General features: G+C 41.1%; 1 protein-coding gene across 5 annotated transcripts in view; it reads right to left on the bottom strand.

The window, feature by feature from the left end:
- Window positions 1-27,671, bottom strand: part of GLIS3 (GLIS family zinc finger 3) — a 526,603-nt gene that overhangs the window by 59,704 nt on the left and 439,228 nt on the right. For all 5 annotated transcript variants that reach the window (XM_081236440.1, XM_081236438.1, XM_081236439.1 and 2 more), the window contains one exon: window positions 17,260-17,401. In XM_081236440.1, the coding sequence (XP_081092566.1) occupies window positions 17,260-17,401 (142 nt within the window). The remainder of the gene's footprint in view (window positions 1-17,259; window positions 17,402-27,671) is intronic.

Raw genomic sequence — 27,671 nt, 5'->3', positions numbered from 1 at the left:
CCCTGCATCGGCAGGCGGACTCTCAACCACTGTGCCACCAGGGAAGCCCTCTGTACTTATTTTAATATTTTTGCTGTGTGTGCAGAGTTACTTGTGTTCTTCTCATTCCTCTCTCAGCAGCCAATTATTCCACAAATATTTACGGAGCACCTACCATGTGGCAGACACTGAGCCAGGTCCTGGGATAGACTAGTGAACCAGACACCCTTGGTGCCTACTGCCTCCAACACGTCATTCATGTTTGTTGAGTAAACAAAGATGAACACAATCTAAATGCCACTGGAGCCCGTCTTGGGCTCTGTGAGTAGGACAAGGACAAAAAGGAACATTTATCCACCAACTCCTGTTCCCCACTGGTAAAGGGTGTTACTTCTCTCACACTTCCAAGTAGGCATGTACACCACAGTGGCTAAAGGTTCTCAGAGATGCCCAACACCAGGGCATCAGAGAAGCCTGGGGACAGAAAGCCAGTGCAGTTGAGGGGAGGTGCTGCCAAGTTATGCCTGGTTGCCATAGCAATGGCCGCTGGTAGGAACACGTGGTGAAGGGGATGTGAGGTGGGACCTAAGAGGTGTGTGGTTTAGGGCCAAAGGCTCAGAAACATGCCCTCCAGCTGTGCTGAGGTCACATGTTGACTGACCAACAGTCAAACACACATCTACAGCCCTTCCTTCCACTGCTACAGCCAGCGAATGACACTGGAACAGGAAGAGACCCTTTGACTGGAGACCCCACGAGAGGAAGAAAGGGAGGCTTTAGGGTTCAATTTAAAGTATATTAAAAAAGTGTATGAAACAGTTTCTTACGTAGGGTGTAAGAAATTACCTGTCAGCAAAATGAAGCCTGGGACTTGCCTCTATATTCTAACAAATGGGATGAGAAATGTAAGACAAATTCTCTTCTGGTTAGATAACCTAGAAGAGGCTTATAATTCAGTGTCTACACAGAGCACTTTGCATGCAGAGTCCAGGGCAATGTTTGTGGATGTTGCCTGGGACCAATATAATGACCAGAGATTCAGAGGAAGTAACAATAGAGCATGGCTTTCCAACATTCATCCAACTCCCATCTCACATAGCCTTCATATAAAATGGACAAAACTCTGCTGTCAGGTATCAGTGGCTTCAGTAGGATTGCCTTTGACCTCTACCAAAGATCCACATTTCTTAGAAATTGCCACTATGGCACAGGAAATGCCTCTTACTTACACTGACTTCTAGGAATTTCCAGCTATCAAAGTCATACATCCAGGATTCTATCTTACTATAGTCTAAGAGTATTCATTCATTCAAACACAATTTTCCAGCCCTTACTCTGTACCAGGCAGGCGCTAGTCTCTTAATGTTTGAAGTCAAATACCTGAGACCTTCACACAGACCTGCCCACCACAACAAATACTTACAGACAGATGCTCAGGCTTTGCCAAGTGATATTTTTAACCTCAGGAAGAAAATCTCCATGTCAGAGTGCAATTGTAAGGTCATTCACAAAAGGAAAAATTTCCTTCCATACACACTCAAAATGATTTTCCAAACTCCACTAATGGGGCATACAATGAAGCCTATCAATCAAAGCATAAGGAAGAGAACTGAACCCTCCAGCATCTAGGGCAATATTAACAAAACTGTTGTGATCAAATTAACCAGCACACACAGGCTACCTACGGGGGCGGCCTTCATTGTCTAGTGTCACCTCAGGGGTCAGTGTTGATTTCAAGGCTGGAAGAGGGCTTTTAGGTGAGCCTCTAGACTGCACTGATGACTGGCAGCTGGAACAACTGATTAGGCACGGCAGAGCAACATATTGGAAATTCTTATTGCTTTTGTGATTAAGAGATGGTGGACTCCCCAAGGAAATAAAAGCTTGGTCTTGAGATGAATTTGTGAGCCCTACTTCCAGCAGAGGACCAGGAGCTGGCCTCCCTGCTGCTTTAGTCTTTCTTTCTCTCTGGGGCTTAGCTCACTACAGTCCCTCATCCCATCTCCTTATAGAGGTAGGTGGAGGTGACTCAGTTGGGCTTTTTAATTTTGACAAAGCAGCATTTGTTGATCTGTGTGGTCCCCAGATGCCATCTCACCAGCTACTGGGACCAGGGCATTCTAGGCTCGAGCCTTTAACTGGCTCAGGTTTGGGTTAACAAGCAGCACTCTCTCTATCCAGATGAAAACAATTAATCTATATGTCTAATGGGTATGGACAGGGCACCCTTGGGGACACTTCAGCTGTCATGTATTCACTGTGTGACTAGAGAATGGCAAGGAGTTTTTCAGGCAAGGAAATTTCCTAAAATAAAGTCTACTTGTCTCAGGCCCATCCGCAGAGACAGGGAAGGCTACCATGGGCATTGTTTCATGACTATGTTTTCATCATTTTAGAGGGCAGGGAAGAAGACCTCCCTTGTCAGGCTGAGGTATATTAAAAACAGTCAACTGGAGGGCATATTTCTGTTCAAAACTGTATGGGCAGCTAGAATCCTGCTTCTCCAGCTTTAATTTGCAAACAATTCACCAGGGTAAAATATTGATTCTGATTCACTAGGTCTTGGAGGCAGCAAATGCTGAGATTCTGAACTTCTATCAAATTCCCAAAGTCCCAGGCAATGCTGAGGTTGCTGGTCTGGGGACTGCACTTTGAGCAGTAGGTGTTGGATCATATCTCTGCTGTATTTCATCTTCTTGCCTGCCCCATGCCCCAGATTCAATAGATGACATTTATTTAGTACTTTGCAAACCTTTCTCCAGTTTACTGCTGAGGAACTTGAGGCCTAATCAGGTTCTTGATTAGGTTACCTGGCATATGTAGGTCATGTGGCTGGTAAGTAGTGGACCTGGAATTCAAACTTGGGAAACCTGATTTCAGATCACATGCCTCTAACCATCACACTATATTGCCTCTCAAATGCAAGATGGATGCAAAAACAAAGGCATAAGAGTGTTGATACTGTATCAGAACCCCTGCATACTCCACTTGTAAAGGCTGCTTGGAGTCACTACGCACTCTTCCCCCACCACACACAATGCACACGGGTAGTTTTAACCACCAAAATGCTGGTTAGGATCCAAAAAGTAGATTCCCATTTTTACTTCTATCCACCCTAAAAGCACTAAAGTGACCTCAACACGGCTGAAATTTTCCAGCTCTGAAAATTAACTCAGGCAAGAAATTAACTGAATTATTTGGTTTGGAAAACAAACAGCTGGTAGGAGATGGGCTTTTTCTGAAACAAAGATTTCAGAAGCTTGTCAGGAGCATGTCGATCCACTGGTGGGAAAGAAGGAAGGCAGGGAGGGGTTCTTCATGAGCAATCAGATATATGCACCTGTTACCACAAGCGAGCATGATGTTGATGTCGTGGGCTGAAAGGCCACTGCCTCTGTCAATAACGCACGAAGAAGAGATGTGCTGGGCAGATCTGTTGCCACCTAGTAGTTACAGTAAATATGCTTTCAGAGTCATTTATGATTACCTGAAAAGCCATGGTGTTGCACTTCATAGAGGGCCTGCTCTCACAGGACAGGGGGAACCAGTCTTATCCATAGATTGTGAATTCACTTATAATCAGTGCCAGAGTTGGGACACAGAGGAATGACATTTAATGCTTGGTGGCTGGTACATGGGAAGAGGTATGGGCTCACTACTCATCTCTTGGGTATTATTTCCAGGGTCTGGGTACAGAGGGGTAAACTAATCAATGAAATCAGGCTAAGTCGGCTTTCACAGAGATATTAAAAAAGAATTAGAGGCCCCATTCAAATGGTGAGCTCAATCTTGTCTCTGTCTTTCCTCCTCAAGGCTCTCTCCAGGAGAAATTTGAACCTAGGAAGGATTCAGGAAATGACTGAACTGCAATGAAAATTTTAGCTACTTTGGCCTACCAGAAATTGGGCACTCAGGAGCGATAGTGTCAGGGTGGTTATTAAAGGAAGAAAGAGTATGCACTGGGAGTCAGATGGACCTGGGTTTGAATCTGAGCTTTACCAATTACTAGCCCTGTGTCTTGGGCAAGTCACTTAACCTAAGCTCAGTTTCTTCATCTTAAATAAGGATAATACCTCACAGGATGGCGAGGAGGATTACACAATATATAGGAAACACTTAGCATAGTGTTAAGTGTGTCTGGACCATGGTTAAGTGCTCGACAAACCATTGTTGCTATTCCTTGCCTATTTATATTATTATAATTATTCCTATAATTAACAGGATGGAGAAGACAAAGGCATGCTGCTCCAAAATAGTAAATCTCCAATAAAGAATGGCTTCTTACCTAAAGATGCATATAAATATAAACTGTGAACTAGAGTCACTTTAAAATGCAGAAGAGCATATACATCATACTCTCTGATAATAAGCATTTTTTGTTCAACTTTTCTAATGCAAGTTGGTATAAAGTGTTCAGGGCCTGTGAAAGAATCCTCATAGGGTTAAAATGTTGTACTTTATTTTACATGAGTAATACACACCTTTGAGTTACAACCCATAATGTGTTTCAGTTTAAAAGATAAGTCATTTTCATGCATGACTGCACTTCGTTAAGGAGCGAAAATGGGCTGTTACTAAAATGTCAACACAATTGTCCCCCTTGAAGCTTAGTTTATCTTGAAGTATTTTTACATTTTCAGCACTTCTTTGTGTTTGTTTCTCCAACAGCATAAAGATCCAGCCGTGGTTAATTTTCAGAATTCAAAAAAGACTTCCCCTCAGTCATTCTGAAGAAAATGACCAACACGGTGGGGTAGGGGGGTGACTGGAGTTTTGGTCCTCAATAATGAAAACTTGTGTCCCAATACCTTCTGCAGTTCTTTGTATTTCATCATAAAACCATTCAGTTGCACTGTTGTTCAGTGGAAAATGCTCTCATGACCTAAATCCACAAACCAGAGAGTTTTCTAGCAAGGAAAAGGTCCCGGTACGGTCACTTGGAAGGCTGCATTTGAGGTTAATTGGAGAATGGGAGAGAGATGGCAGCTAATCCTTGCCTGCTCGCGCTATGAGCAGAAGGGACTAGTTCCTCTTTTTCTTTCCTCCTAATGTCTGGGCACTTCCCCCCTCTTCTCTTTCTCCATCAGGAAGGGTATCATTCCGTATTCCATCTGTATTAGGAAAAAGAAGCTTCTTAAGGGTTTGCCCTGTCAGCTCTCTAATCTTTCCCTTCTCCTTGAGGCATGAATAATTTTAACATTGCCAATCCCTAAAAATCTATTCTTTCTGCCTGTCTTTTTTTTCTCCCACTTTGCAGTGTAGAGTATCATTATCCAGCAGCCCTGATAAGAGGATAATGAAACAATCCCTTCTCAACCGGATCGGGTGGCTGTCAGAGTAAAGTGACACCACCTGTACATCCTTGACATGCTACCCCAAGCTAATTGATGGCAAACAATGGTAACTGTCACCTGTGCACTAAGACAAAGAAAACATACTCATGTCACCTGATGGGAGAGCTACCTGGCAACCGATAAACAAATGTGTTAGGGAGATGTCCTATTAAGGTAAGAGAGGGTACATCTCTGAAGAACGTGCCTATTAACTCTGAGCTTAAGAGTGCTGCTGTTCACTGGGGAACACAAATAAACAAGGTAAAATGAAAATTTATTGATGTCTGGACAGTTACATGAATATTCAGGTTCTCTTACAAATAGATATTCCCACATGAGCTCCAAACATCTATGTAGGCTGCTCAATTACATTTACACATCATGCAGCTGGATTTATAGCCAGGAAAGAAGTTATTAGTGTTTGGAAGAGGATACATGCTTACATGCCTTTCTGGAATACATGGCAATACAACTAGAAGATAATGGCTGACGTCATGCATGTAAATGCCAAAGGTTACCATCAAACATTCTGAAATACCAGGTGTAATTAACTTCATGTTAGGAAAAGCTTCTAAAACATCTGCATTTCAGAACAAAGACAGTTGGTTACAAGTAGAATGGCATCACCTGGCAGCTCTCTCAAATTCTCTGGGACCAGCATTTCATGCAGCCCTCTTGGGTCTTTCCAGACAATGCATGACATATCTAACCTCAAATCTCATACCTTAGCTTTCTTTCCTTCACTTCCCAACCTACACACTTATTCGCTCGCAGAGAGTTAGTTATACAGAAAGTCATTAAAATAATTTGAACCCGCAAACAACTCAGACTACTCTGAAAAAAATCCAGTATTGCCTCTGTGTGTTATGTTATCCCATTCTGAGCAGAGTAGGAGAGCAGAAAGAAAGAAGAAAGGTGGAGCAGGAATGGACAACCATTCCTGGAAGTTCTTACAGGAATGTTCCTCATCTCTTTTTTTGGAAATAAAGTCCGACTCAGTCAAAAAAACAGAAATTTTAGTAAAAAAACATACTGGGTTCTCCAACTCCTCATTATTCATCCCTTAGCTATCTCCTACCTGTATCATGTTAACCACAAAAGATGTTTCCTCCCTTTCAGATACTGCTGAGACAACTCCACCCACTCTAATTTCACGTGACTTCTAAAAACATTTCACAGAGAAGGCTTTCTGGAAACAGATTTTTAGCACAGATAGCCAATCCAATTTTTAATGCAATATTCTTTCAGCCAACTCAAGAGCTGATTTACCAACTCTGAACTCTCCCAGGACACCTCTCCCTTTCCTAGCTCTGTACGATGGAGTTACAATAGCGCTTTTGGGGAACTGTGCTATTAGCAGGGAACCGAAGCCTGCAATTACCACTAACCCTGGGAAAACCTCCATAGATGAAGAATTTGGTTTGCTTGTGACTCCAGAGAATCCCTTCCCTCTTTTTTCACACTTTGCCCATGAAGCGGACATTCTTCCCATTTTTGCCTTCAGATACTCAGTATTTCTTCCTAGTTTACTTTCAAGATAGACTCTGATAAGTCATTTACATGTTATCCTGAAGTTATGCCCACATACAACCTTTCTCAAGGAATTTAAAGGCTTTTCTCTACCTGTGGAATGGACAGTTCAGTCTTCAGTTATATGAACTTCAAGCATCTTTGTTGCTGGTAGAAAGTTATTTTTGAGGAAGTAAGCATCTTTCCTGTTGGAAAGTGACCACATGGGTTCCTAAAGTTCAATATTTCAACTTTTTGCTTTTCTCCTGGACATTAACATATATCTACAACAGACCTGGATTTTAGAAAACATAATCCTGGATATTCAAGGGTTTGAGACTTTTCTCTTTTTAGGAAAAATAGACCTGGGTAGAATTAAACTATGACTGCTTCCTCTCATTGCTCTGTCACCCTTGGGCTCATCAGAACCAGAACCACATCTTGCCTGTCTTCTGGCAGCTTCTTCCTAAGGGGGAGCCACAACACTGAGGGCTTACACATTCCCACCATGGCCCAGGCTGCATCTGAAGGTGTTTGCTTGCAACCTAAGGACTTTACTGCTGATAATTCCATTTGAAAGCCACTACATTCAGGGTTCCACAGAATGCCCAAGGGAGGACTAGGAATGCTAGGCAATGGGCAGTACAAGTAGTCTGGATCCTTTCAACTAAAACAGCTCTGCTGTGACCTGTTTTAAGCACTGGGCCTTATAAAAATCTCTGCAAACCCATGGACTAGAAAACTACTAAAATATTTGCTAAATCTAAAATATTACAGGGATCAACAAAACCTTATGTACTAGAAGATTTTTAAAACAAAATAGGATTAAATAATACATGGAAGCCAGGGACTTCCCTGGTGATCCACTGGGTAACACTCTGCGCTTCCAGTGCAAGGGGCCTGGGTTGGATCCCTGGTTGGGGAACTAGATCCCGCATGCATGCCACAACTAAAGATCCCACATGCCGCAACTAAGACCTGGCACAGCCAAAATAATAAATAAATAAATAAATATTTTAAAAAAATACATGGAGGCCATAAGCTTCCTTGATCTCTCTCAGTAACTGATGAATGTCCCAGATGTAAATATAAAGCAGTGGTTGGCAAACCTTTTCCATAAAGGGCCAGATAGTAAATATTTTAGGCTTTGCAGGCAAGAGGCAATGTCCTCAATTCTTTGAGCAACTGTTCTCACTTAAAGGCTAAAAATCTTTTCTACATTTTACATTTAAAAATCTTAAAACCCTCCTTAACTCTCAGGCCATGCAAAAACAGGAGGCAGGCAAGCCAGATTTGACCCATGGTGTTATACATTAGCTGTTGCATGTTAACTACTAAGAACCCTCATGAAAAGACTAGAGAACTGTTTTGAAATATGGAAAAGTAACTTGAAGTAAGCAAGTAGTCAAGAATAGTTTTCTAGACACCTTGTAGTGTATTTTGAGAAAAATGACATGACCTGGAAGAGTCTATTTACAAAATGACATCAGGAGGGACCAAGGTTATACCTCAGCAAGGTCAACACAATGATGGTGTAAAACTGTGTTGGTCAAAGTCATCAATCCTATTTCTTTTTTCCTCCACCTACCTCACCCTCACAGATTCAATGCTGATTAAGTTCATTTATCAACCAGGCACCTTTTCACTCTGTAATGACCAGCCTAAGTATACTTCTAATCCTTATGGCAACCGAAAAAATGTCTAATGTACAGATCTGAAGTTGGGTCTTAGAATATGGGAGTTCTGAGTCCTCGTCTTGACTTGAATTCTTCTCAGAAGGAATACTTTATCTCAGGACAGCTATTTCTAAACTCCAAGTAGTAGTACCCAGTACTAAAAGGAATGGATAGAAGAGGTTCTAGTCCCTGTCACAGACATGGACTTGGCTTGTAAGTAATTCTCTAAGCTTTTAAGCAAAGAGGAAGGAAAAAAAAAAAGAAAGGAGCATCAATTGAGCATCTAACAGAGGCAGGGAGTGTACTGAACTCTCATATGTGAACTCACCTAATTCTCACAATTAGTGAGAATGGAATCAGTAACCTTACCACCATTTTACAAAGAGGAAAGGTAACCTCCCCAAACTAAACATTCAGTGAGTGGAGAGGCAGGACTGGGGCTCAGATTTAGCCCCACATTCTTTCTATCATTGCACACTGGCCTATTAACAACAAAAACAAACAAAAAAATGGTGTTATATTTGAATACACAAACACTGGTACCCATCAACACAGGATTTTGTGATTCTGGGTGCATTGCCACCCAAGTGAATCAGTGGGCTTCTGATTCCAGTTTGTTTTTCTCTAGAGACCTACAGTAGAATTTTAAAAATGCTATGTGAACTACTGGGCAAATTACTGAAATATAAAATATAAAGGACTGTATTTTAGTTTTCTTTTATTCTACTAAACGATGCTTATTAAATTTACAATTTGTTTAGGCTTCCATATTTTCCCCATTCCTTAAACAATGGGAATGGTGGGAAATTTTTGGCACCTGTTTCCTATCTGCTTTGCAGAGTCATAATATATATTTTTCTAGTATTTGGATAAAAGTAATAATATTAACTATAGATGCTGAACACTTACTGTGTACTAGGCACTGTTCTGAGCACTCTTATATCATTTAATGTATGTCAGATCAGTAACTTATCTCAGTAAGAGGGAAATAAATTTGACTTAGAGGAAGAAGTAACATTTCCACTTATAAATGTTGTATTTGAGCATACATTGGCTACACAGTGATCAGGGGGCTTGTACAAAATGTGGCCAGTAATGTGACTTAAGAAAAGAGATGCTAAGTATTGCCTATCCTTACTTTTGTGTAGATATGACCCCCAACTGTCTTAGTACTTCAGAACTATGGAACCTAGATCATTATTTACCAATTGCAAAATCTCCTGGGGCAGCTGATGCAATTCATTTTCATGAAGTGTGTCCATTTCTCAGAAAACTTGATAAGCATCCCTGTGAACCTGTCTGAGGAGCAAACTCTTATGCATGCTGATGAGAGTTTATCCCCTTTTCTTTTCAATAATGAATGCAGGTGTTAATTCACATATAACTTACAGTTGGCCCTCAGTATCCGCAGTCGTCTCTGCAGTTCCTCCACATCCAAGAATTCAACCAACCACAGACTGTGTAGTATGGCAGTATTTACTATTTTAAAATGTCCATGTATAAATGCAGCAACACAGTTTGAACCTGCATTGTTCAAGGATCACCTGGGTAGTTTACTTTCTGCAGTCTCTCCTATAACGTGGGAATAGACCTTTTTATTAAATCCCCAGAGAAAGGTTCCATGAAGATAATAAATCCCCGGCTTTTTAGGATGTGGCTAGGTGTTAACAGATCTTTAGGGTAGGACTCAGCTCTGAAATCAGAGATGATGAGAGTCAAAGCAGAAGTCAGATGTGAGCAGCTAAGTTCACTAAGAGAGAACAGGATTGGAGTCCAAGAAGCTAAACTCAGGTAGCAACTAGAAACAATGTCATGAAAGTGAGGCTAGAGCGGCCTCGAAACTTAGGTAGGAAAATTAAGACCCCAAGGAGGCAGCTGTAACTTCTGATGGATCAATGCCTACTGTTAGAGAAGCGTTAATGGTTCAAGACATGGCCAGGGCACCTGAAAGGAGCAGATAATCCTCTGACAATATTGAGGAAGACACTATAAAAGTCAGTCTTTGGAGTCAGTGCTGTTGGTGGCCTGGAATGGGTCAATTCCACAAAATCCTCTTTATACAATGCCTGCAATATGCTCCCTTATTACTGTTAACAGCAAAACATGACAAGTAATATTGAAGCTAATGCAGTAATGTCCTTCACTTTAGAGTTTTATGCTATTCCTAACATTCATTTTCAGTGCTCATACAAATGAAAAAAATGAATTTTCACTGTGGCTACAAACACCTTGAAAATGTCCAGTTTCTTTTTTGTTTATTCTTCACATGAAAGAGACATAACTACCTCTATCCCTCTTTCTTTGGAGCAGAAAGTCAGAACTTTGGACCCAGAAGTTTGGCCCATAACTTCCTAATCACAAAAGCTACTAGCTCCTCGTTCCACAAATTCTAGCCTGAATTCTATCTTGCCATCTGTCTGCTTCCTAAGACCTACCTGGGGTACACGTCAAAGTAGATCCAACCTTTCCTTCCCACACCCCATCTGAGCGCCAACAAAATAACATAAAATGAGAGAAAGGAGAAATATTGTATAAAGACAATGAACACTTTGCCCAGTGAGAACACAACTATAATCATCCAGCTTCACTACCTTCCTCTCCTCCTCCATAAGGTGTGGAATTGTTTTTGCTCACCCACAAAAATATTCTTACAGCAAAAACGTGTACATATTATATAATTGAATAATTCAGCTTAATCTTGTGTGAAAAACTAACATGAATACAAGGGAATAAGTGGATATGGAAAACTGAAGCACCAAATTAGGCGGCCTGTAAACATATAAAGTCACTAACATTAGCTGCATACATACAAATGTGCCTTGTGCTGGCTGGGAATCAGAATTTAATTTTCTTTAGTTGGGTGGCTATAAGATCTTATTCTTAACCAAAATATGAGCAGTGCCATTATAACTCTGGTGTGGGAGGACACGCTTAATATCAACCTATAGGGTCACTATAATAAGAAACAGAAATATACACTGCAGGGCATTTTGCTCCCCACTATTTGATTCTGTTTTATTATCTTTGTAATTATTTAATTGTAAGTACCAGAGCAGCATTATTCCATTTATCATTATAAATATATAGTATATCAGCAATATCATGAAATTCCCTTTTGTGGACAGAGTTCCATCATGCTGTTTTCACATGATAAATTTGCTTCATTTTTAAATACTTCTTTTTTTGTTTCAGCTTCACTGAGGTATAACCGACATATAAAATTGTAAGATATTTAAAGTGTATATCATGGTGATTTGCTATATGTATTCATTGTGAAAGGATTCCCCCCATCTAGTTAATTAGGGGCATTCTTATTTTAACTCCACCAGTCAAAATTCGGATCATGTTTTGCTAAAAGTCACATTCCCACACTTTATGATCCCGGAGCAATGGTTTACAAAGTATGGTCCCTGGACCAGCAACACCCAGTGTCACCTGAGAACTTACTAGAAATACCTGGCAAAAAATTCAAATTCTGTGACTCACTCAGACCTACTGAATCAGAAATTCTGGGGGTGGGGCCCAGCAGCCTATTCTCATAAGTCTTTCAGGTGACATAATGCATACTAAAGGACGGGCTCAGGGGCAGGGAGGGCTAAATCTATAGGTTAAAGCTATCAGTGTCTACAACAGAGAAGGATGAGGCTTGCTCCTACCCTCACCGATCCAATGCAATCTGTGGACAAACCACAGACACAAGAGACGTTACAAAAACAATGCATATTTTGACAGCAGTTCAAGGCAACATCAAAGAGACTTGACAATGACTTTATTGCCAAATGTTTCCCTTTAAATCCTTTCTGTAACCCCAGTATCTGCCTCCTTCTTGGTGTTGGCCCATTAGTGTTGGTCCAACACCAATTCCAAATTGTTCTGTCCCTTTTTCACCTCTTGTGCATTCTAAACAAAGCAGTGCTTTTGAAAATAATGCAATTAATAACGATTGCATTTTTTACAGTGCACTATGCCTTCTTAAGGACTTTTACATAGATCATGTTATTTGATCTTCACAATTCTCCTATAAAGTTTAACCTATTGGGAAATTTGTGTGCCAATTTAGAACCTTCTAATAAAGTCCCTGAATTAACAATCAGTTTTTGAGAATAGACTATATGAGGCACATTTATATGAAACTATTTCTAGCCCCTGCAACTCTGTAAGCTGTCCCAAGATAGCAAATATACTCAACTCAAGAATGTAGAAAATGCATTAAAACATATACCATGCATTAAAATGAAACATTAACTATTACATTAAAATGAAACATTAGCTATTTCTTGAAGTATGCTAAATACTGTATGAAACATTACATTAAAATGAAACATTAACTATTTCTTGAAGTATGCTAAATATTGTATGGATTTAATACAGTGCTATATATTAAAAAAGTGATGATATTATAAAAAAAAAAGTGAGGGCTTCCCTGGTGGTGCAGTGGTTGAGAGTCCGCCTGCCGATGCAGGGGACACGGGTTCGTGCCCTGGTCTGGGAAGATCCCACATGCCGCGGAGCAGCTGGGCCCGTGAGCCATGGCTGTTGAGCCTGCGCGTCCGCAGGCTGTGCTCCGCAATGGGAGAGGCCACAACAGTGAGAGGCCTGTGTACCGCAAAAAAAAAAAAATAATAAAAAAAAAAAATAAAAAAAAAAGTGATGATATTGTAAGAGAGAAGTTTTCATTTTCCAGTAACGAGGTGAAGGGAAGGGAACGACAATACAGTCATCCCTCAGTATCCTTGGGGGATTGCTTCCAGGAACCCCCTGCAAATACCAAAATCCTTGGATGCTGAAGTCCCTCTGCATTCTTGAGTTCTGCATCTGAAGATACGGAGGACCGACTATTACACGGCTTCAAAAATTCCTGCCCTAAACAAGTCTTTGATTTTTTTCTACAATGCCCTATGATATCTGAACATAACACATTTTTTCTCCTGAAAAATCTAGTTACATTCAAAATTGGGATAATTCAATAGGACTTATAAGCTCTAAAACATCATTATTTTATAACCCAATAGAAGTGGTAACAATAAAGTCCCCCCCATTCTTGCAGATTTCCTTGTTCCAGTTGCATTAGCTCTTCACCTCATGGGTGGTGTCTGTGGGACTCAAATATTTCAACCACACTGGCCTCTATGATGTCTTCATGGCTAAGGGCATTTGCAAAGGCCATGTTTTATTGAGTCTGTAGTACAGTTTCAGTTTGGAGGAAGACGTAATTTTTATGATCACTCATGGGGCAGAAATTCTTCCCCAGAGCATGCTTTGTTACTGAATGGACTCTCTGCCAAGACCAGGCACTGGTCCAGGCTGCCCATGATATTGCAGACTCACTAATGATAGGTTTATCCACTTTATTAGCTCATTGAGAGCGCTGATGGGAAGATCTACACAGGCATTTAGGCTTGAATGTGGCATTCAAACCTTGATCTACTGGCTATGAAATACTCCTTTCTCAGATTACCAGATAAATCACCTAAATTTACAGGCTGGCCTGGGGCATTATCTATCTGGGTTACAGAACTTCTGAACAAAAGCACAGAAAATATAAGTGAGCCATCCTTGAGAATTATTCATCACTGCCCTGGCCTCCCTGTTAGATCACAAAATTACTCTCAGGTTAACCCAGGAGCAGGGGTGGGGAGCCCTGGGTTTTTCAGAATAGTAGACAGGTAAACACCTCAATTTAAAATCTTCCTCAGTGTGACCTCAAGTAATATTTGGCTGCTTTAACCTGGGGCACTATTTTCTTCCAAAGAAATAAGAGTCTTTTCGTGCAATCCTTTCCAATCAAACTTTGTCTTATCAACTGAAAAGTTTGTTTCAATAAGGGAAGCCAATACGTTAGGAGACTTGCAAGACTTGTATGTGTCAGAACTGCTATCTTCCCTATTCACCTTAATGCTCTGTAAACTATTCCTACCTTGGAATCTTACAAATGACTGTCTCCTAGCCACTAAAAATTTCCATTTCAAAAGCATGACTTCTTCAAACCACAAGTCCCCAGTCATTGTGGCTTCTAAAAAATCATGATGTTCATGCTAAACTATTTTTGATCCTTTGCATCCATATACACTCAACAGGTTTCCGTCAAAATATTTTTATGATAAATCAATTTACTAGCACTTATAGGTATAAGTTCTCGACAATCTTTAAATAAATATTTTCTTGATTTTGTATAATAGAATGTTAAGGGAACGACTCCAAAATCTTTTTGCCATTTAGCCAACTCTTAATCTTCATCAAATTACCTTAACACTTCAGATTTTACATTTAACTAACTGATGAACAGCTTCCTTTTCTTTTGGCATTTTTTCCTGTTTGGCTTCTTACCATCAGTCTTTAGCACAGGTTTGAAACTGGTGTGAACATGCACTGCTGGTAACTGCATTTCTAGAACTATAAAAGGAAGGCTTAAAACTTTTGTTTTAGTTTTCCATTGCCTTGTTCTGGTCTGTTTGTTGCCTACTCAGCAAAACAGAGAACATAATCAACTAAAAAGAAAAAAAAAAGTCAAGAGCAAAGAAAGTAAAATAGAGCCTGAAGGAAGCAGGAATAAAGAAAGAAGCAGGGCAGATAAACTTCCATACTTAAAAGCTAACTGGAGAAGTAAAATTCTAGGAACAAAGTTAAGCAAGATGGCCACCTGCCTGTTTCCAATATTCCCAGAGCCACAGAAAATTCAAGTCAATATGAAGACGCTCTGTTGACGCCGTGGTAACCTAGGCTCCTCGTCTGCTCTGGCAGCTCGCCTGCCACAGTTAGAGGCTCAAAGCTAACAGCTTGTTTTGAAGATCAAATGCAGAAAAGCATCATGAACAAAAAGAGGAATTCTGTCTGGAATGACAAAGCCATTTCAAACTAAACCTCTTAAAAAACTTTAACAATACTACCAGACATCCAAAAGCACATATCAAGACAAATGTGACTCCTAAGTTTTGAAAGTGAGCCATATACTGTATTCCACATACAGCAAAGGTACTAATGTTTTTCATAGACAAAGATATCATGGCTTCCCAAATCCATTTCCAAGAAGTTTAAATGCAACAAGACCAGCCCATCACCATAAACTATTTTTTTTTTTTTTTTTTTTTTTTTTGCGGTACGCGGGCCTCTCACTGTTGTGGCCTCTCCCGTTGCGGAGCACAGGCTCCGGACGCGCAGGCTCAGCGGCCATGGCTCACGGGCCCAGCCGCTCCGCGGCATGTGGGATCCTCCCAGACCGGGGCACGAACCCGTGTCCCCTGCATCGGCAGGCGGACTCTCAACCACTGCGCCACCAGGGAAGCCCAAACTATTTTTTTATATTGGATGTTGGGTCATTTTTCAATCAATTCTGGTTAGCTCTTACTCTCTAATTGCTGGGTTCCAGCTATTTATAATAATAAGATCATGGATTTATGGACTAAATAAGTAGGGAAATGCCCTAAAGGCTGTTTTAAACTGATTGCTAATTTAATGTGCTAGAATAAATGTTCATATATCAAATGTTTGGCAAATCAAACGGACATATGTGCAAACAAAAGCTAGTCACACTTTTTCATGTATATATCTAATATTGGGGTGCTGGTAACACTGTACATTGGCATATTTCATGTGCTATGTGTACCTGCACCCAAAATCTCTGTCAGATTTGGTCAGCCTTTCAAATAAGTTTTAATCTAATCTCCTATGGTCTCAAAAAGTTGAGGCTTTGTTTTCTCCAAGAATAAGTACCCAAAGCAATTGATAAAGGGCTACCAACACTGGGACAACATTAAGGATGTCTTGATGACTGACCCTCTTGAAATATTTGCTTAATGCCTTTTCCCCTGAATTTGGATCAGCTGAGAACTATGAAGTTTAAAAAGTTATACAAGCTTGTCTTTCTCCTATTCCACTGTTATGCATCAGTAAATTCTTCATTCTTTACGGCTTATTAGGACTTTTAAAAAGAAAAAGCCATCTGCTGCCAAAACCTGGCTCTGGAACCAGATGGAGTGGGAGAAGAATTTGTAATTCACAGAAAACAGAAAATTCCCATTGTCTGGAATGTGGAGCTGGTGGGACTTTTGCTTTCATGTTCATAGCATGACAGTAAGAGCTTTCCATATATGAGGATGACTAACCAATCATGTTTGCACAAGTATATCACCATTATAGAGAGTAGAAAATGCACAAAAATCCAGGCTAAGAAAGTAAATGAAAAAAATAACATCCTTATTGCATATTAATCCTTTCTCATTTTTCACTGCATACATAACATTTTTCTAGATGTAGAGTCATCTATTATTCAAACCTAGGCAGAAGGAAGCTATTCTGGGAGTGCCATCCCAACCCTCCTCCCCCAGTGGTTGACAAACATTAATGGACATTCTTACAAGTTGATTTACTGAGGTGAAATTTTTTCTTAAGAGACCTGGGGCTTCCTTTTACAATGCAAAGGCAGCAATGTTCCATTAGGGGAAACATTTCCTTTGAGTCTAAATCAAATTATTAAATTTAAGATACCTGGGAGGGTTGGGTACACTGAACTTTTGGCAGCAGTCCAGAACCTAAAGAGTTAATGCATTATTTTACTTTGTTTCTTTATGAGAAAAAACAGTCTGCTGCCAAACCCAGCTCAGGAATCAAATGCGGAGGACAGGAGCAGGATAATTTGCAGTCTACTGATAAAGTGAAATACAGATGATCTTAGAAGCATTTTTATGTGTGCATTTCCATTAACCAAAGTGAAGGGCCTAGAGAAGGGTAGTTGATGTGGTTGGGTCTGCCTTTGCTGACATTACCTGTATAGAGGTCAGGCCCGGGCCCTGGGGAGCATCCCACCGCCCTATCAGCAGCATCTCGTGGGGAAGTGGCGGGCTGCAGGGGCTGCACGGTGAGGCAATCTGTGAGCAGGTCAGGATGGAGCTCTGCACTGGACCGCAGCTAAGAGAAGGAGAAAACAGAAGACAGATGGAAAAGGAAGGCTATTCCTTGGAATACTTTTCTGGAAAGGCTATCATGCTGTAAGGCTCAGGCAATTCAGTCCACAAATATTCATCAAGCAACAACTACAGGTTAGGCATGGGACTTACAGAGTCAATAAAAGGGTCAGCTTTCTAATTCTAATAACACCTGGCAGGTGTTTCAGGAAAAATGTGGCTAGAGGCAGATTTTACTTCAGTCCTTGATATTCCCACTTCTGGGAACCCAACTTCCTATTATATTTTCTTTCATTTTCTCTGTATCCTATCAGAACTTGTAGTGATAACAAAAACAAAGTGTATTTAGTCTATATTGTAAAGTGCACTTTTTCTTTTAGTTTTTTTTTTTTGTTGTTATATAGCAGGTTCTTGTTAGTTACCTATTTTATACATATTAGTGTATATATGTCAATCCCAATCTCACAATTCATCCCACCACCACCTCCCCCTCCGTAAAGTGCTTTTAAAATACAGAGATACTATCATGAAAATATCTTAGAGATAATTAAGAATGTCCATTGAGGGGCTTCCCTGGTGGCACAGTGGTTGAGAGTCCGCCTGCAGACGCAGGGGATACGGGTTCGTGCCCCGGTCCGGGAAGATCCCACATGCCACGGAGCGGCTGAGCCCGTGAGCCATGGCCGCTGAGCCTGTGCATCTGGAGCCTGTGCTCCGCAACGGGAGAGGCCACAGCAGTGAGAGGCCCACGTACCGCAAAAAAAAAAAATAATAAAAGAATGTCCATTGAGATTTGACACCTGTAGATTTTACATGAGAGGAAAATACACAAGTTAAATTTTAAAATATTATGGAACATGGTAACAAGAGAAACCAAAGTCATTACAAGCAACAAACTATCCCAACAGTAAGTCACATTAAAAAATTAGACTTCATTTTATCACAATAACAAAATTAATTCTTTGTATATTAAAGAGTCATAAAAATGGCAGAATAAAGTATGGGTGCAAAGTTATCCAATTTCTTTATGAAAAAGAATTTTATAAGTGTAATTTGAATTGAAAAAAATCACAATGGAAGATTTAGTTACATAAAAATACCAACCTTCTGTTTGTCTAAAAACCTAATATCTTCAAAAAATCTAGAAATATATTTCTTACAGATATTGCAAATAGTTATCTTCAGTGTTTAAAGAGAACATATAAATCGATTTTGTCTTCATCAGGATAAAACTAACTCTTTAGATACAGGGCTTGAGTATACTTACTCATTCAACAATTACTTATTGAGCATTAGACACTCTTCTAGACTCTAGAGGTACTGTCTTATGAAACTTATACCCTACAGGGGAAGTGGATGATGAACAGTAAAATATATGCCATAGAAGATGGTGATAAATGCTATAGAGATGAGTGATTCAGAGAAGGGAGACAGTGAATAGGGATGAGGGATGGCAACCTGAGACAGTGGGATCAGAGAAAGTCTGTTGGAGATGGCACTGGTAAAAAGCCTTGATAGAAGTGAGGGAGTGAGCTCTGCAGACATATGGGGGAAGAACCTGTTGCTCTGTGGTGTGCCTGGATTATCTGAGGGATAGTAAGGCAGAAGAGGAAGGAGTTTGGGGCTTGGAGTAGAGAAATAGAAAAAAGCCGAGATGTAAATGGGGGAGAAAGGGAGCAAGTTAAGTGTCCCTCTCTGTCTTCCTCCCAGATGAGTAGACCAGAAAAGGGCCTTCCAGATCATTTAAAGATCCTAAACATTCCCTAGTCCAGGAATTATCAAATGAGTGAGGAGGGAGGCACACAGCAGAATCTCCTGGGAGGCGACTGACTCACTATGCAGCCCTTGACATGAACAAAAATTTTTAAAAAGGAGAAATAGAAATGAAAATAAACATAAACAATGTTCGGCACAATTGTAAAGAAATGCAATGCTAAACTTTTTTTAAAAAACTTATCTATTTTATATTTGGTAGTGTATATATGTCCATGCCATTCTCTCACTTCGTCCCAGCTTACCCTTCCCCCTCCCCGTGTCCTCAAGTCCATTCTCTACGTCTGCATCTTTATTCCTGTCCCGCCCCTAGGTTCTTCAGAACCTTTTTTATTTTTTTTTTAGATTCCATATATACGTGTTAGCATACAGTATTTGTTTTTCTCTTTCTGACTCACTTCACTTTGTATGACAGACTCTAGGTCCATCCACCTCACTAGTGGGAAGCAGCTGCAATGCATGGGGAGATCAGCTCAGTGCTTTGTGACCACCTAGAGGGGTGGGATAGGGAGTGTGGGAGGGAGACGCAAGAGGGAGGGGATATGGGGATATATGTATACATATAGCTGATTCACTTTGTTATACAGCAGAAACTAACACACCATTGTAAAGCAGTTGTACTCCAATAAAGATGTTAAAATAAATAAATAAATATTCTACATATTAAAAAAAGAAGAACTTATCAAATTATCCAAAACTTTAAAAAAGAAGTAGTTGTAGTAAAGGTAGAGTGAGAGAAGCATTCTTAAACACTGCTGGGTAGAGTGTATACTGTTTCAAACGGTACTTGGGAATATTTTTTTCAAGACCCATAACTGAAATCATTTGTTCTTAGAATTCGCCTTAAGGAAATAGCCAGAAAGGTGAAGGAAGATTTATACCCAGTGCTCTAGTTTGATATATACATTATTGTTACATTAATTTGATGGAATATTATGCAACCATTAAAATGATGTTGATGAATATAAAAGCAAAACACAAAATTATGTATACAAAATGATAACAATTACATTAAAACAAAGACAAAATACTGTAAGGAAAATGTAATCCAATATTAAAAGTGATTTTTGTTCTTAGCAGCAATATCATGAATTTATTTCCTCTGTTTTCTTTTTATCCTTTCCTCTGTTTTCCAAATTTTCTACATTCCAATGACGTGTTAGAGCTGGCTTGCACCAATCCAAGAATACCAATTGTGTGCACTTTTTCCAAACTTTACTTACAGTGATGTCATATTGATAGCTTGAAATTGGTTATGGTGATAACATTTACACTAAGGAAATTGACAAATGCTACAAACTGGGGCTTTTTCATCTGGAAAGCTGGTTGTTAAACACTACGAGCACACCACCGACAATGACTCTGATCAGAAAGAAAAACATACACACAGGTACAAAACGTCAGTAAGTTACTATTTAGAGAGCAGTATTTCTTGGAACTGAAAAAGCTTCATGAAGAGACAAACACATGTCCAGGTCTTAGTCCAAGAATATGAAAAGGGCACAGTGACCCTAAGTATAGGGAAGAAGCGTTTAACACATGTAGTGAACAAGACATAATTTCCTCAGCTTAGCCATATTGGAATGTCTGACCAAGACTATCTGAGTTAATGCCTAACCCTCTCAGGGGCTTTGGAAGGTATGTTTGTTATTTTGGTACTAACCTAACACATGCCACGTAAGAAAAACTGGAAAAAAATCAAGGCTTAGAATGAGTTCTGGTGATCACTTTTAATTTATCTTTCATCGTTAAAATGTGATCTGGGGCCCACATGTTCTACTAAGAGTAGACATGAACATCTCTCTGCTTTCTATTACCAACTATTCTAGGGTTTTACAGATATGAGTACTGATGAGGTCTTTCTAAGGAATTTCACTGCCATGGTTACTCCTGGATCCAAAGGCAGGCAATTCTTCCTTAGCTGTCACAAGTATTCATGTGTTCCAAGAGTGTGATTCCATACAGCTTTGTGGTGAGAGTTAATTTGTTTTTCTCTGGGACTAGACATGGTTCTAGAAAGTGCTTCTTAAATTAAATAAGCCTTGAGGACCTTTTTTTTTTTTTTTTTTTTTTTTTTTTGCAGAAGGTCCTCAAGGACCTTATGCAAAATTTCCGAAGGAGGGCCATATGCATAGAAATGCAGTAATGATTTGCAAATTTAGTATCCCTCTCTCCCTCCCAGATTATTAGACCAGGAAAAGGCCTTCCGGATCATTTAAGGCTCTTAAACATTCTCTAGTCCAGGAATTGTCAAATGGGTGAAGCAGGAGGCACACAGCAGAATCTCCTGGGAGGGGTATCTTTCAATATACTATGGTTTTATATTTGGAGTAAGAAACCCAATTATTTATATAAAACAACATCTTCTTAGCTCCTAGGAATATAAAAAAGAAAGAGGAAACTTCTTCAATGGGGGATGGTCTCTAACTGTGGTTTTCAAATCTGAACACGCATCAGAATCATCTGCAGGCTCCAATGCAGAGCTAATGATCCATTGGGTCTGCAGTTCATTTCTGGAAAGTTCCCAGGTCATGATAATGCTGTTATCTGGGAACCAGACTTTGGAACCACTAAGAATCCTGATGAGAAGATTCTCTAAGAATCCTGATTATAGAAGAGCTGAGATTTTTCTGGTTATGAGAAGAGGAAATGAATTGTAGAAATAAGGAATTACAAAAACCAAATTGTCCTTATAACATGAACCTCATGTAACCATTTCTTATTATGTCTCCCTTCAGACCTCATAATAATAAATGGTTACATGAAGTTCATTTCTTAAGAACAATTTGGATTTTTACCCTTTCATGGGGATAAAAAAGGTTAAAAAATTTCAATCCATTTTAATACCTTCCCTTAGAGGACAACAAGGACTTGCCCTTTATGGAGCCTTTACTGCTCTTTATAGAAAGAAATGGAATTTGAATAACCACTGCCCCTGCCCCACTCATCAGCTCATCTATTTTAAGGGGCTGTTGTGTTGCACAACACCAGGGATGTTTATTCATATTGCAATCTATGTGAATGGCACCCCTTGAGTTGTTCAACTCAGCTGCCCTAACCACACCCTATTAGTTCCTGAGTAGCACTGCCCTTCTTTATCCTTCTCTTTCATTCACTGAATAAGTATTTCTTGGGTCTCAACCATATGCCAGACACTGTTCTAGGGGCTTGAAATACATTCGTAATCAAAACACACAAAGATCCCTACTGAGGAGTTTACGTTCTAGAGGAGGGAGTAAACAGTAAATAAATGAACTAAATAAGTAAGTTGTATAGAAGGTGGTAAGTGCTATGGAAAAAAGAAAAAAGGAGAAGGGTAGGTGGGATTGTTATGTTGGGGAGAACTGTGGTCTTGTTGAGAAGAGATTCAAGCAAAGACTTGAAGGAACTGAGGAAATTAGCTAAGTACATATCAAGGGGAAGAGAGTTCTAGAATTAAGAGGCCAGCGAGGCTGGAGTGGGGTGTGACCTAGAGAGAGAAGTAGGAGATAAGTTCTGAGAGGTGAGGTGGGGGCAGAGCCAGATCACAGGACCCTGCAGCACTCAGTTAGGACTTTGGCTTTTAGTCTTAGTACGGCAGGAAACCCTTATAGGGTCTTCACCATCTGCTTCCTGGGAGGCTCATTTCATCCCCTATTATCTATAGCCTCATAGGCACCGTGTCTCCCTTTCTTTGAGAGTCCATATGAGTTGTAGGGTATGGATACACTGACGGTTAGTTTTGTGTCAACGAGGCTGTACTATAGTACCCAATTATTCAATTGAACATTAGGTGTTGCTGGGAAGGAATTCTGTAGATAGGGTTAACATCTACAGCTAGCTGACTTTAAGTAAAGGAGATTATTTTCTATAACCTGGGTGGGCCTCATCTAATCTGTGGGAGCAAAAACCTAAGGTTTACCTGAAAAAGAAGAAATTCTTCCTTTGGACTGGAGCATTAGCTCCTGCCAGAGCTTCCAGCCTGTGGGCCTGCCTGACAGATTTCTGACTTGCCAGTTCCCACAACTGAGTAAGCCAATTCCTTGCAATCTATCAATCTCTCTCTCTCTCTATCTGTATCTATAGATATGGATATAGATATAGATACATACATATAGATATCTCCTACTGGTTCTGCTTATCTGGAGAAGCATGACTGATACAGATCCTATTAGAATGCACTTTGAAAGACACGACCATATGATGATTATTTCCAATCAGCAAGGAAAAGAGGATCATGCACATAAATTCCACAGGAAACGGCTGGATGTACAGAGTCACCATGACACAGTTTTAAAGATTGCATTCCCTTTCAATAAACGTATATGGAACCCATGTAGTGTACTTGACACTGTGTGCCTCATAGCAACCCTAAGAGGCACACACTATTGTGATTTCCATTTTAGAGATGAGAAAGTTGGAATGACACATCCAGTAAAGGTCAGACTTGGATTTGGGTGTCAGAATCCTAAACCAGGCTCTTCAAAGTTACACTATACTGCCTCAAGAAATAACCCACCCCCAACTTCCTCCTTTCCTGTACCACATCACATACATTCATACACTTCCTTCTTCCTCTTAGGACTTTTAAGTATTTTAGCCAGGAGACTGTCATTCAGATTGGTCTAGTTGGGGAAAGAGCAAAAGGTCCCTAGGTTTTCCAGAAAAGTTCCTGGAATATCTCATTATCACTGTGTAGATTCTGACACCATGCCCTTGAGGGAAAGGGGTCTTTGTTGGAATAGAGACAGAGAAACAAAAAGTACCACTGTTTGGTTTTCATTTCCCCTTCCCCAGAGGCTTGTCACCTGGTTCAGTCCTGGGCCAGTACTATGAATATCTGCAGTTGGGAAAAATAAAGCATGGCACCCAACATTCCTTAAGATCTGCATCCTAAGCACATGCAGAGTGCCCTCAGGGCCCCTGAAAGGAGATGATCTTAATCCAGGGGCATCCTGACCTCAGTACTCCTCTCCAAAAGAGGACATCTTACTTCTCTCTCTCCTGAGTCTCTGACTCCATGCTCCTCCCTTGGGTCCTCTTCCCCTTCCCATCCCTTCCCTGATGTTCTCTTTGGCCCTCACTCCTGTTTCTGTGGAGCTCAGCCAGACTTCGTGGGGATGACGCTCGTATCTCCATGCTTTTAGACGAGGGGTCAAGGAAGGCCTCTGGGAGGAGAGGACATTATGGACCGTGACCTGAATGAAGTGAGAGAGGCAAGATGGTAGAAAGAGCATTTTATGTGGACGGAACAGAAAGGAAAGAAATCTAAAGAGGGAACAGGCTGATGGGTTCTAAAAACAACCACCTGGAGAGGAGGGAGCAAGGGAGCAATGGGAAAGATGTGGCTCATGGGGTTGGAGAAATAGCCAGAGTCAGGTTGTGTCCAGCCTTCAATACCAGGAGATTTAGCATAGTAATCCCTCAGTATCCAGGGGCACTGGCTCCAGGACCCCTGTGGATACCTACCAAAATCCACATATGCTCAAGTTCCTTAAATAAAATGGTGCAGTATTTGCATATAACCTATGTACATCCTCCCATATACTTTAAATCATTTCTAGATTACTTATAATACCCAATAAAATGAAAATGCTATGTAAATAGCTGCAGGCACATAAAACATTCAAGTTTTGCTTTCTGGAACTTTCTGGAATTTTTCCCCGTATTTTTTTTTTTTTTTTTTTTTTGCGGTACGCGGGCCTCTCACTGTTGTGGCCTCGCCTGGTGCGGAGCACAGGCTCCAGACGCGCAGGCTCAGCAGCCACGGCTCATGGGCCCAGCCGCTCCGTGGCACGTGGGATCTTCCCGGACCGGGGCACGAACCCATGTCCCCTGCATCGGCAGGCGGACTCTCAACCACTGCGCCACCAGGGAAGCCCTCCACGTATTTTTGACCCGTGGTTGGTTGAATCCAGAGATGCGGAACATGAGGATACCGAGGGCAGGCTGATTTCATTGTGACAGCAACTAATGGGAGGCTGTGAGCAGGAAAGCATCTGGTTTGTCTTATAATGCGAAGAGATAACTGATTATTGTGTGGAAAACAGACAGTAGGAGGGCAAGAGAGCCCAGTTAGGGGCTATTTCAACAATCCAGACGGGAGATGCTGAAGGCCTAGAGTCAGAGGCGGTGACTTTGTTTTCTTGTTTTTTGTTTTTGGCTGCGTTGGGTCTTCATTGCTGCGCACGGGCTTTCTCTAGTTGCGGTGAGTGGGGGCTACTGTTCGTTGCGGTGCGTGGGTTTCTCATTGCGGTGGCTTCTCTTGTTGCAGAGCATGGGCTCTAGGTGTGCAGGCTTCGGTACTTGCAGCATGTGGGCTCAGTAGTTGTGGCTCGCGGGCTCTAGAGCACAGGCTCAGTAGCTGTGGCGCACGGGCTTAGCTGCTCCGCGGCATGTGGGATCTTCTGACCAGGGATCGAACCCGTGTCCCCTGCATTAGCAGGCGGATTCTTAACCACTGTGCCACCAGGGAAGTCCCTGGTGACTTTGTTTTGATGGTGGAGCTGAATGAGGTGTGAAATATGAGAGAAGGAGAGTCAAGGACAGCTCCAAGTTTTGGCCTGAGGAACAGCAAAGGAGAACAGAGGAGTAGGTTGGAGGTAAATCAGCAGATTGGTTTGAGACATGTTAACTCTGAGATTATTCTGGGACATCCTGGTGGAAAGAATCTGCAGGCAGCTGGAATTCAGAGGGCAAGGTTCAGGGAGCACAATACGGGGCTGGAGGGACTTCCCTGGTGGTCCAGTGTTTAAGACTTTGCCTTCCAATGCAGCGGGTGCGGGTTTGATCCCTGGTCGGGGAGCTAAGATCCCACCTGCCTCGAGGCCAAAAAACCAAAACATAAAACAGAAGCAATATTGTAACAAATTCAATAAAGACTTTAAAAATGGTCCACATCAAAAAAAAAAAAGGGGGGGGGGCTGGACTGCTAATAGTGACTGCTAGGCATTACTTCTCCCTCCAGGCCCTCTTTCCTCATCAATCCATACTGGGATTTCAGGCAGACTCTCCTAAAATAGAGTTTATTATGCCATACCCAAGAAACAAATATCCTCTCCTCTCTTAGTACACCAGTCCCAAAAGGCGAAGACAAGAAGAGCTTCTGTGACGTGATTCCACCACATACTAAGGAGAGATACTTCCCCTAGGCCTCGACAAAAGCCTCTGCTCCTTTCATGAGCAATATCTCGCTGTCTGCAAATATCCCATTTATTATGTTGTTCATTCCTCTTGCCTGGAATGGCTTCCCTCCTCTCAGTATAATTCCTCCAAGACCCAGTTTATGGCTCCCTCCTGAATGAAGCCCCTCTGACCAGGTCAGCCCACACGGGGCCCCCAATGGTACAGGGAGAGCTGAAGAGTCTGCTTTCAACAATCCTGCAACCGGACGTACGTTTAAGGCTTTGTTTCTTGTTATGAGTTTAGTCTGCACTATTATAAAGTCCACAAGGACCTGGTTGGCTGACTGCCTTTTAAACTTTCAAAACCCTGCAGCACCTGGCAGGGTGGGACCAGCATCCGGGTAAATCATACAGTGCTAACTGGATTTGTAAGAATGAGACACAATTCTTTATCTAAAGGACTTTACAATCTCTACTGGCCTGTGGATGTGTCTAAAAATACAACGTGGTCGTGTCTTAATTGCCTCTCCTGACGGAGAATTTTAAAAGATACAGATAATAGTAGCTATAGCGCAGAGGCTGCTGCTGCTCTGCCAGATCCCCTCTGATCCCTTTGATTAGCTCTGTACTACCCCTTCTCCTCGCTTTGTGTGCCCATCCCCCAGCTTCTGCGTACATTACAGCCAGCAGCTTTGTCCCCCCACCAACAGACATATGTGTGGCTAACCAGCTCTGCTTAGCGCCAAAGTGGGACAAACTCTGAAGTGTAAATTATGCTCCAGAGCTCCCTGTAGGATCACACCCCAACACACACCCCGTTTAGCTTTAGCCCCTTCCCTCATTCCTCTCCTGTATTCTCCTGGGAGCAGTTCTTTAACAACCCACAGGCACCTGAATCCTTGGCTCACAGCCTGCTTCTGGGAGCACCCAATTTAGCAAAGGCCCCCAAATTCTTTTTATTTGCCTCAGGAATGCAGAGAGCCAATCAGCAGCACTCATAAGATGCTCAGACATACATTGTTCCTTTTTCTTCAGTTCCTGCTCTGCCCACACATCAGCAGTATAGTAACTAGATGTGTAATGAAAGTGGGGTATTCTGGGCCATTATGGATAATACTAAAAGCATAATTGTGGAGTCTAAATTAAAAACAAAACCCTAATTTACAAGAATAATTAGCATTCAAAACAGCCTCAGATATCACTGGGGCCAAACCTCTGTCTTATGCACTGTTGCCCTACAGCAACCCCAGTAGGTGGCTCTCAGACTCTGCTTGTTTCCCTATAGTAACAGGCAACTTACTTCCCTATCTTGGCAGTTAGCTTTAATTTTAGACAGTCCCAATTGTCAGGAATTTTATTGCATATTGAGTCCTGATCTAGCTCTCAGCAACTATTAGG

Source organism: Mesoplodon bidens (assembly GCF_964165515.1).
Source record: "Mesoplodon bidens genome assembly, chromosome: 6".
Taxonomy (NCBI): domain Eukaryota; kingdom Metazoa; phylum Chordata; class Mammalia; order Artiodactyla; family Ziphiidae; genus Mesoplodon; species Mesoplodon bidens.
The sequence above is the reverse complement of the archived record's forward strand: the minus strand, read 5'-3'. Positions and strand labels throughout refer to the sequence as shown.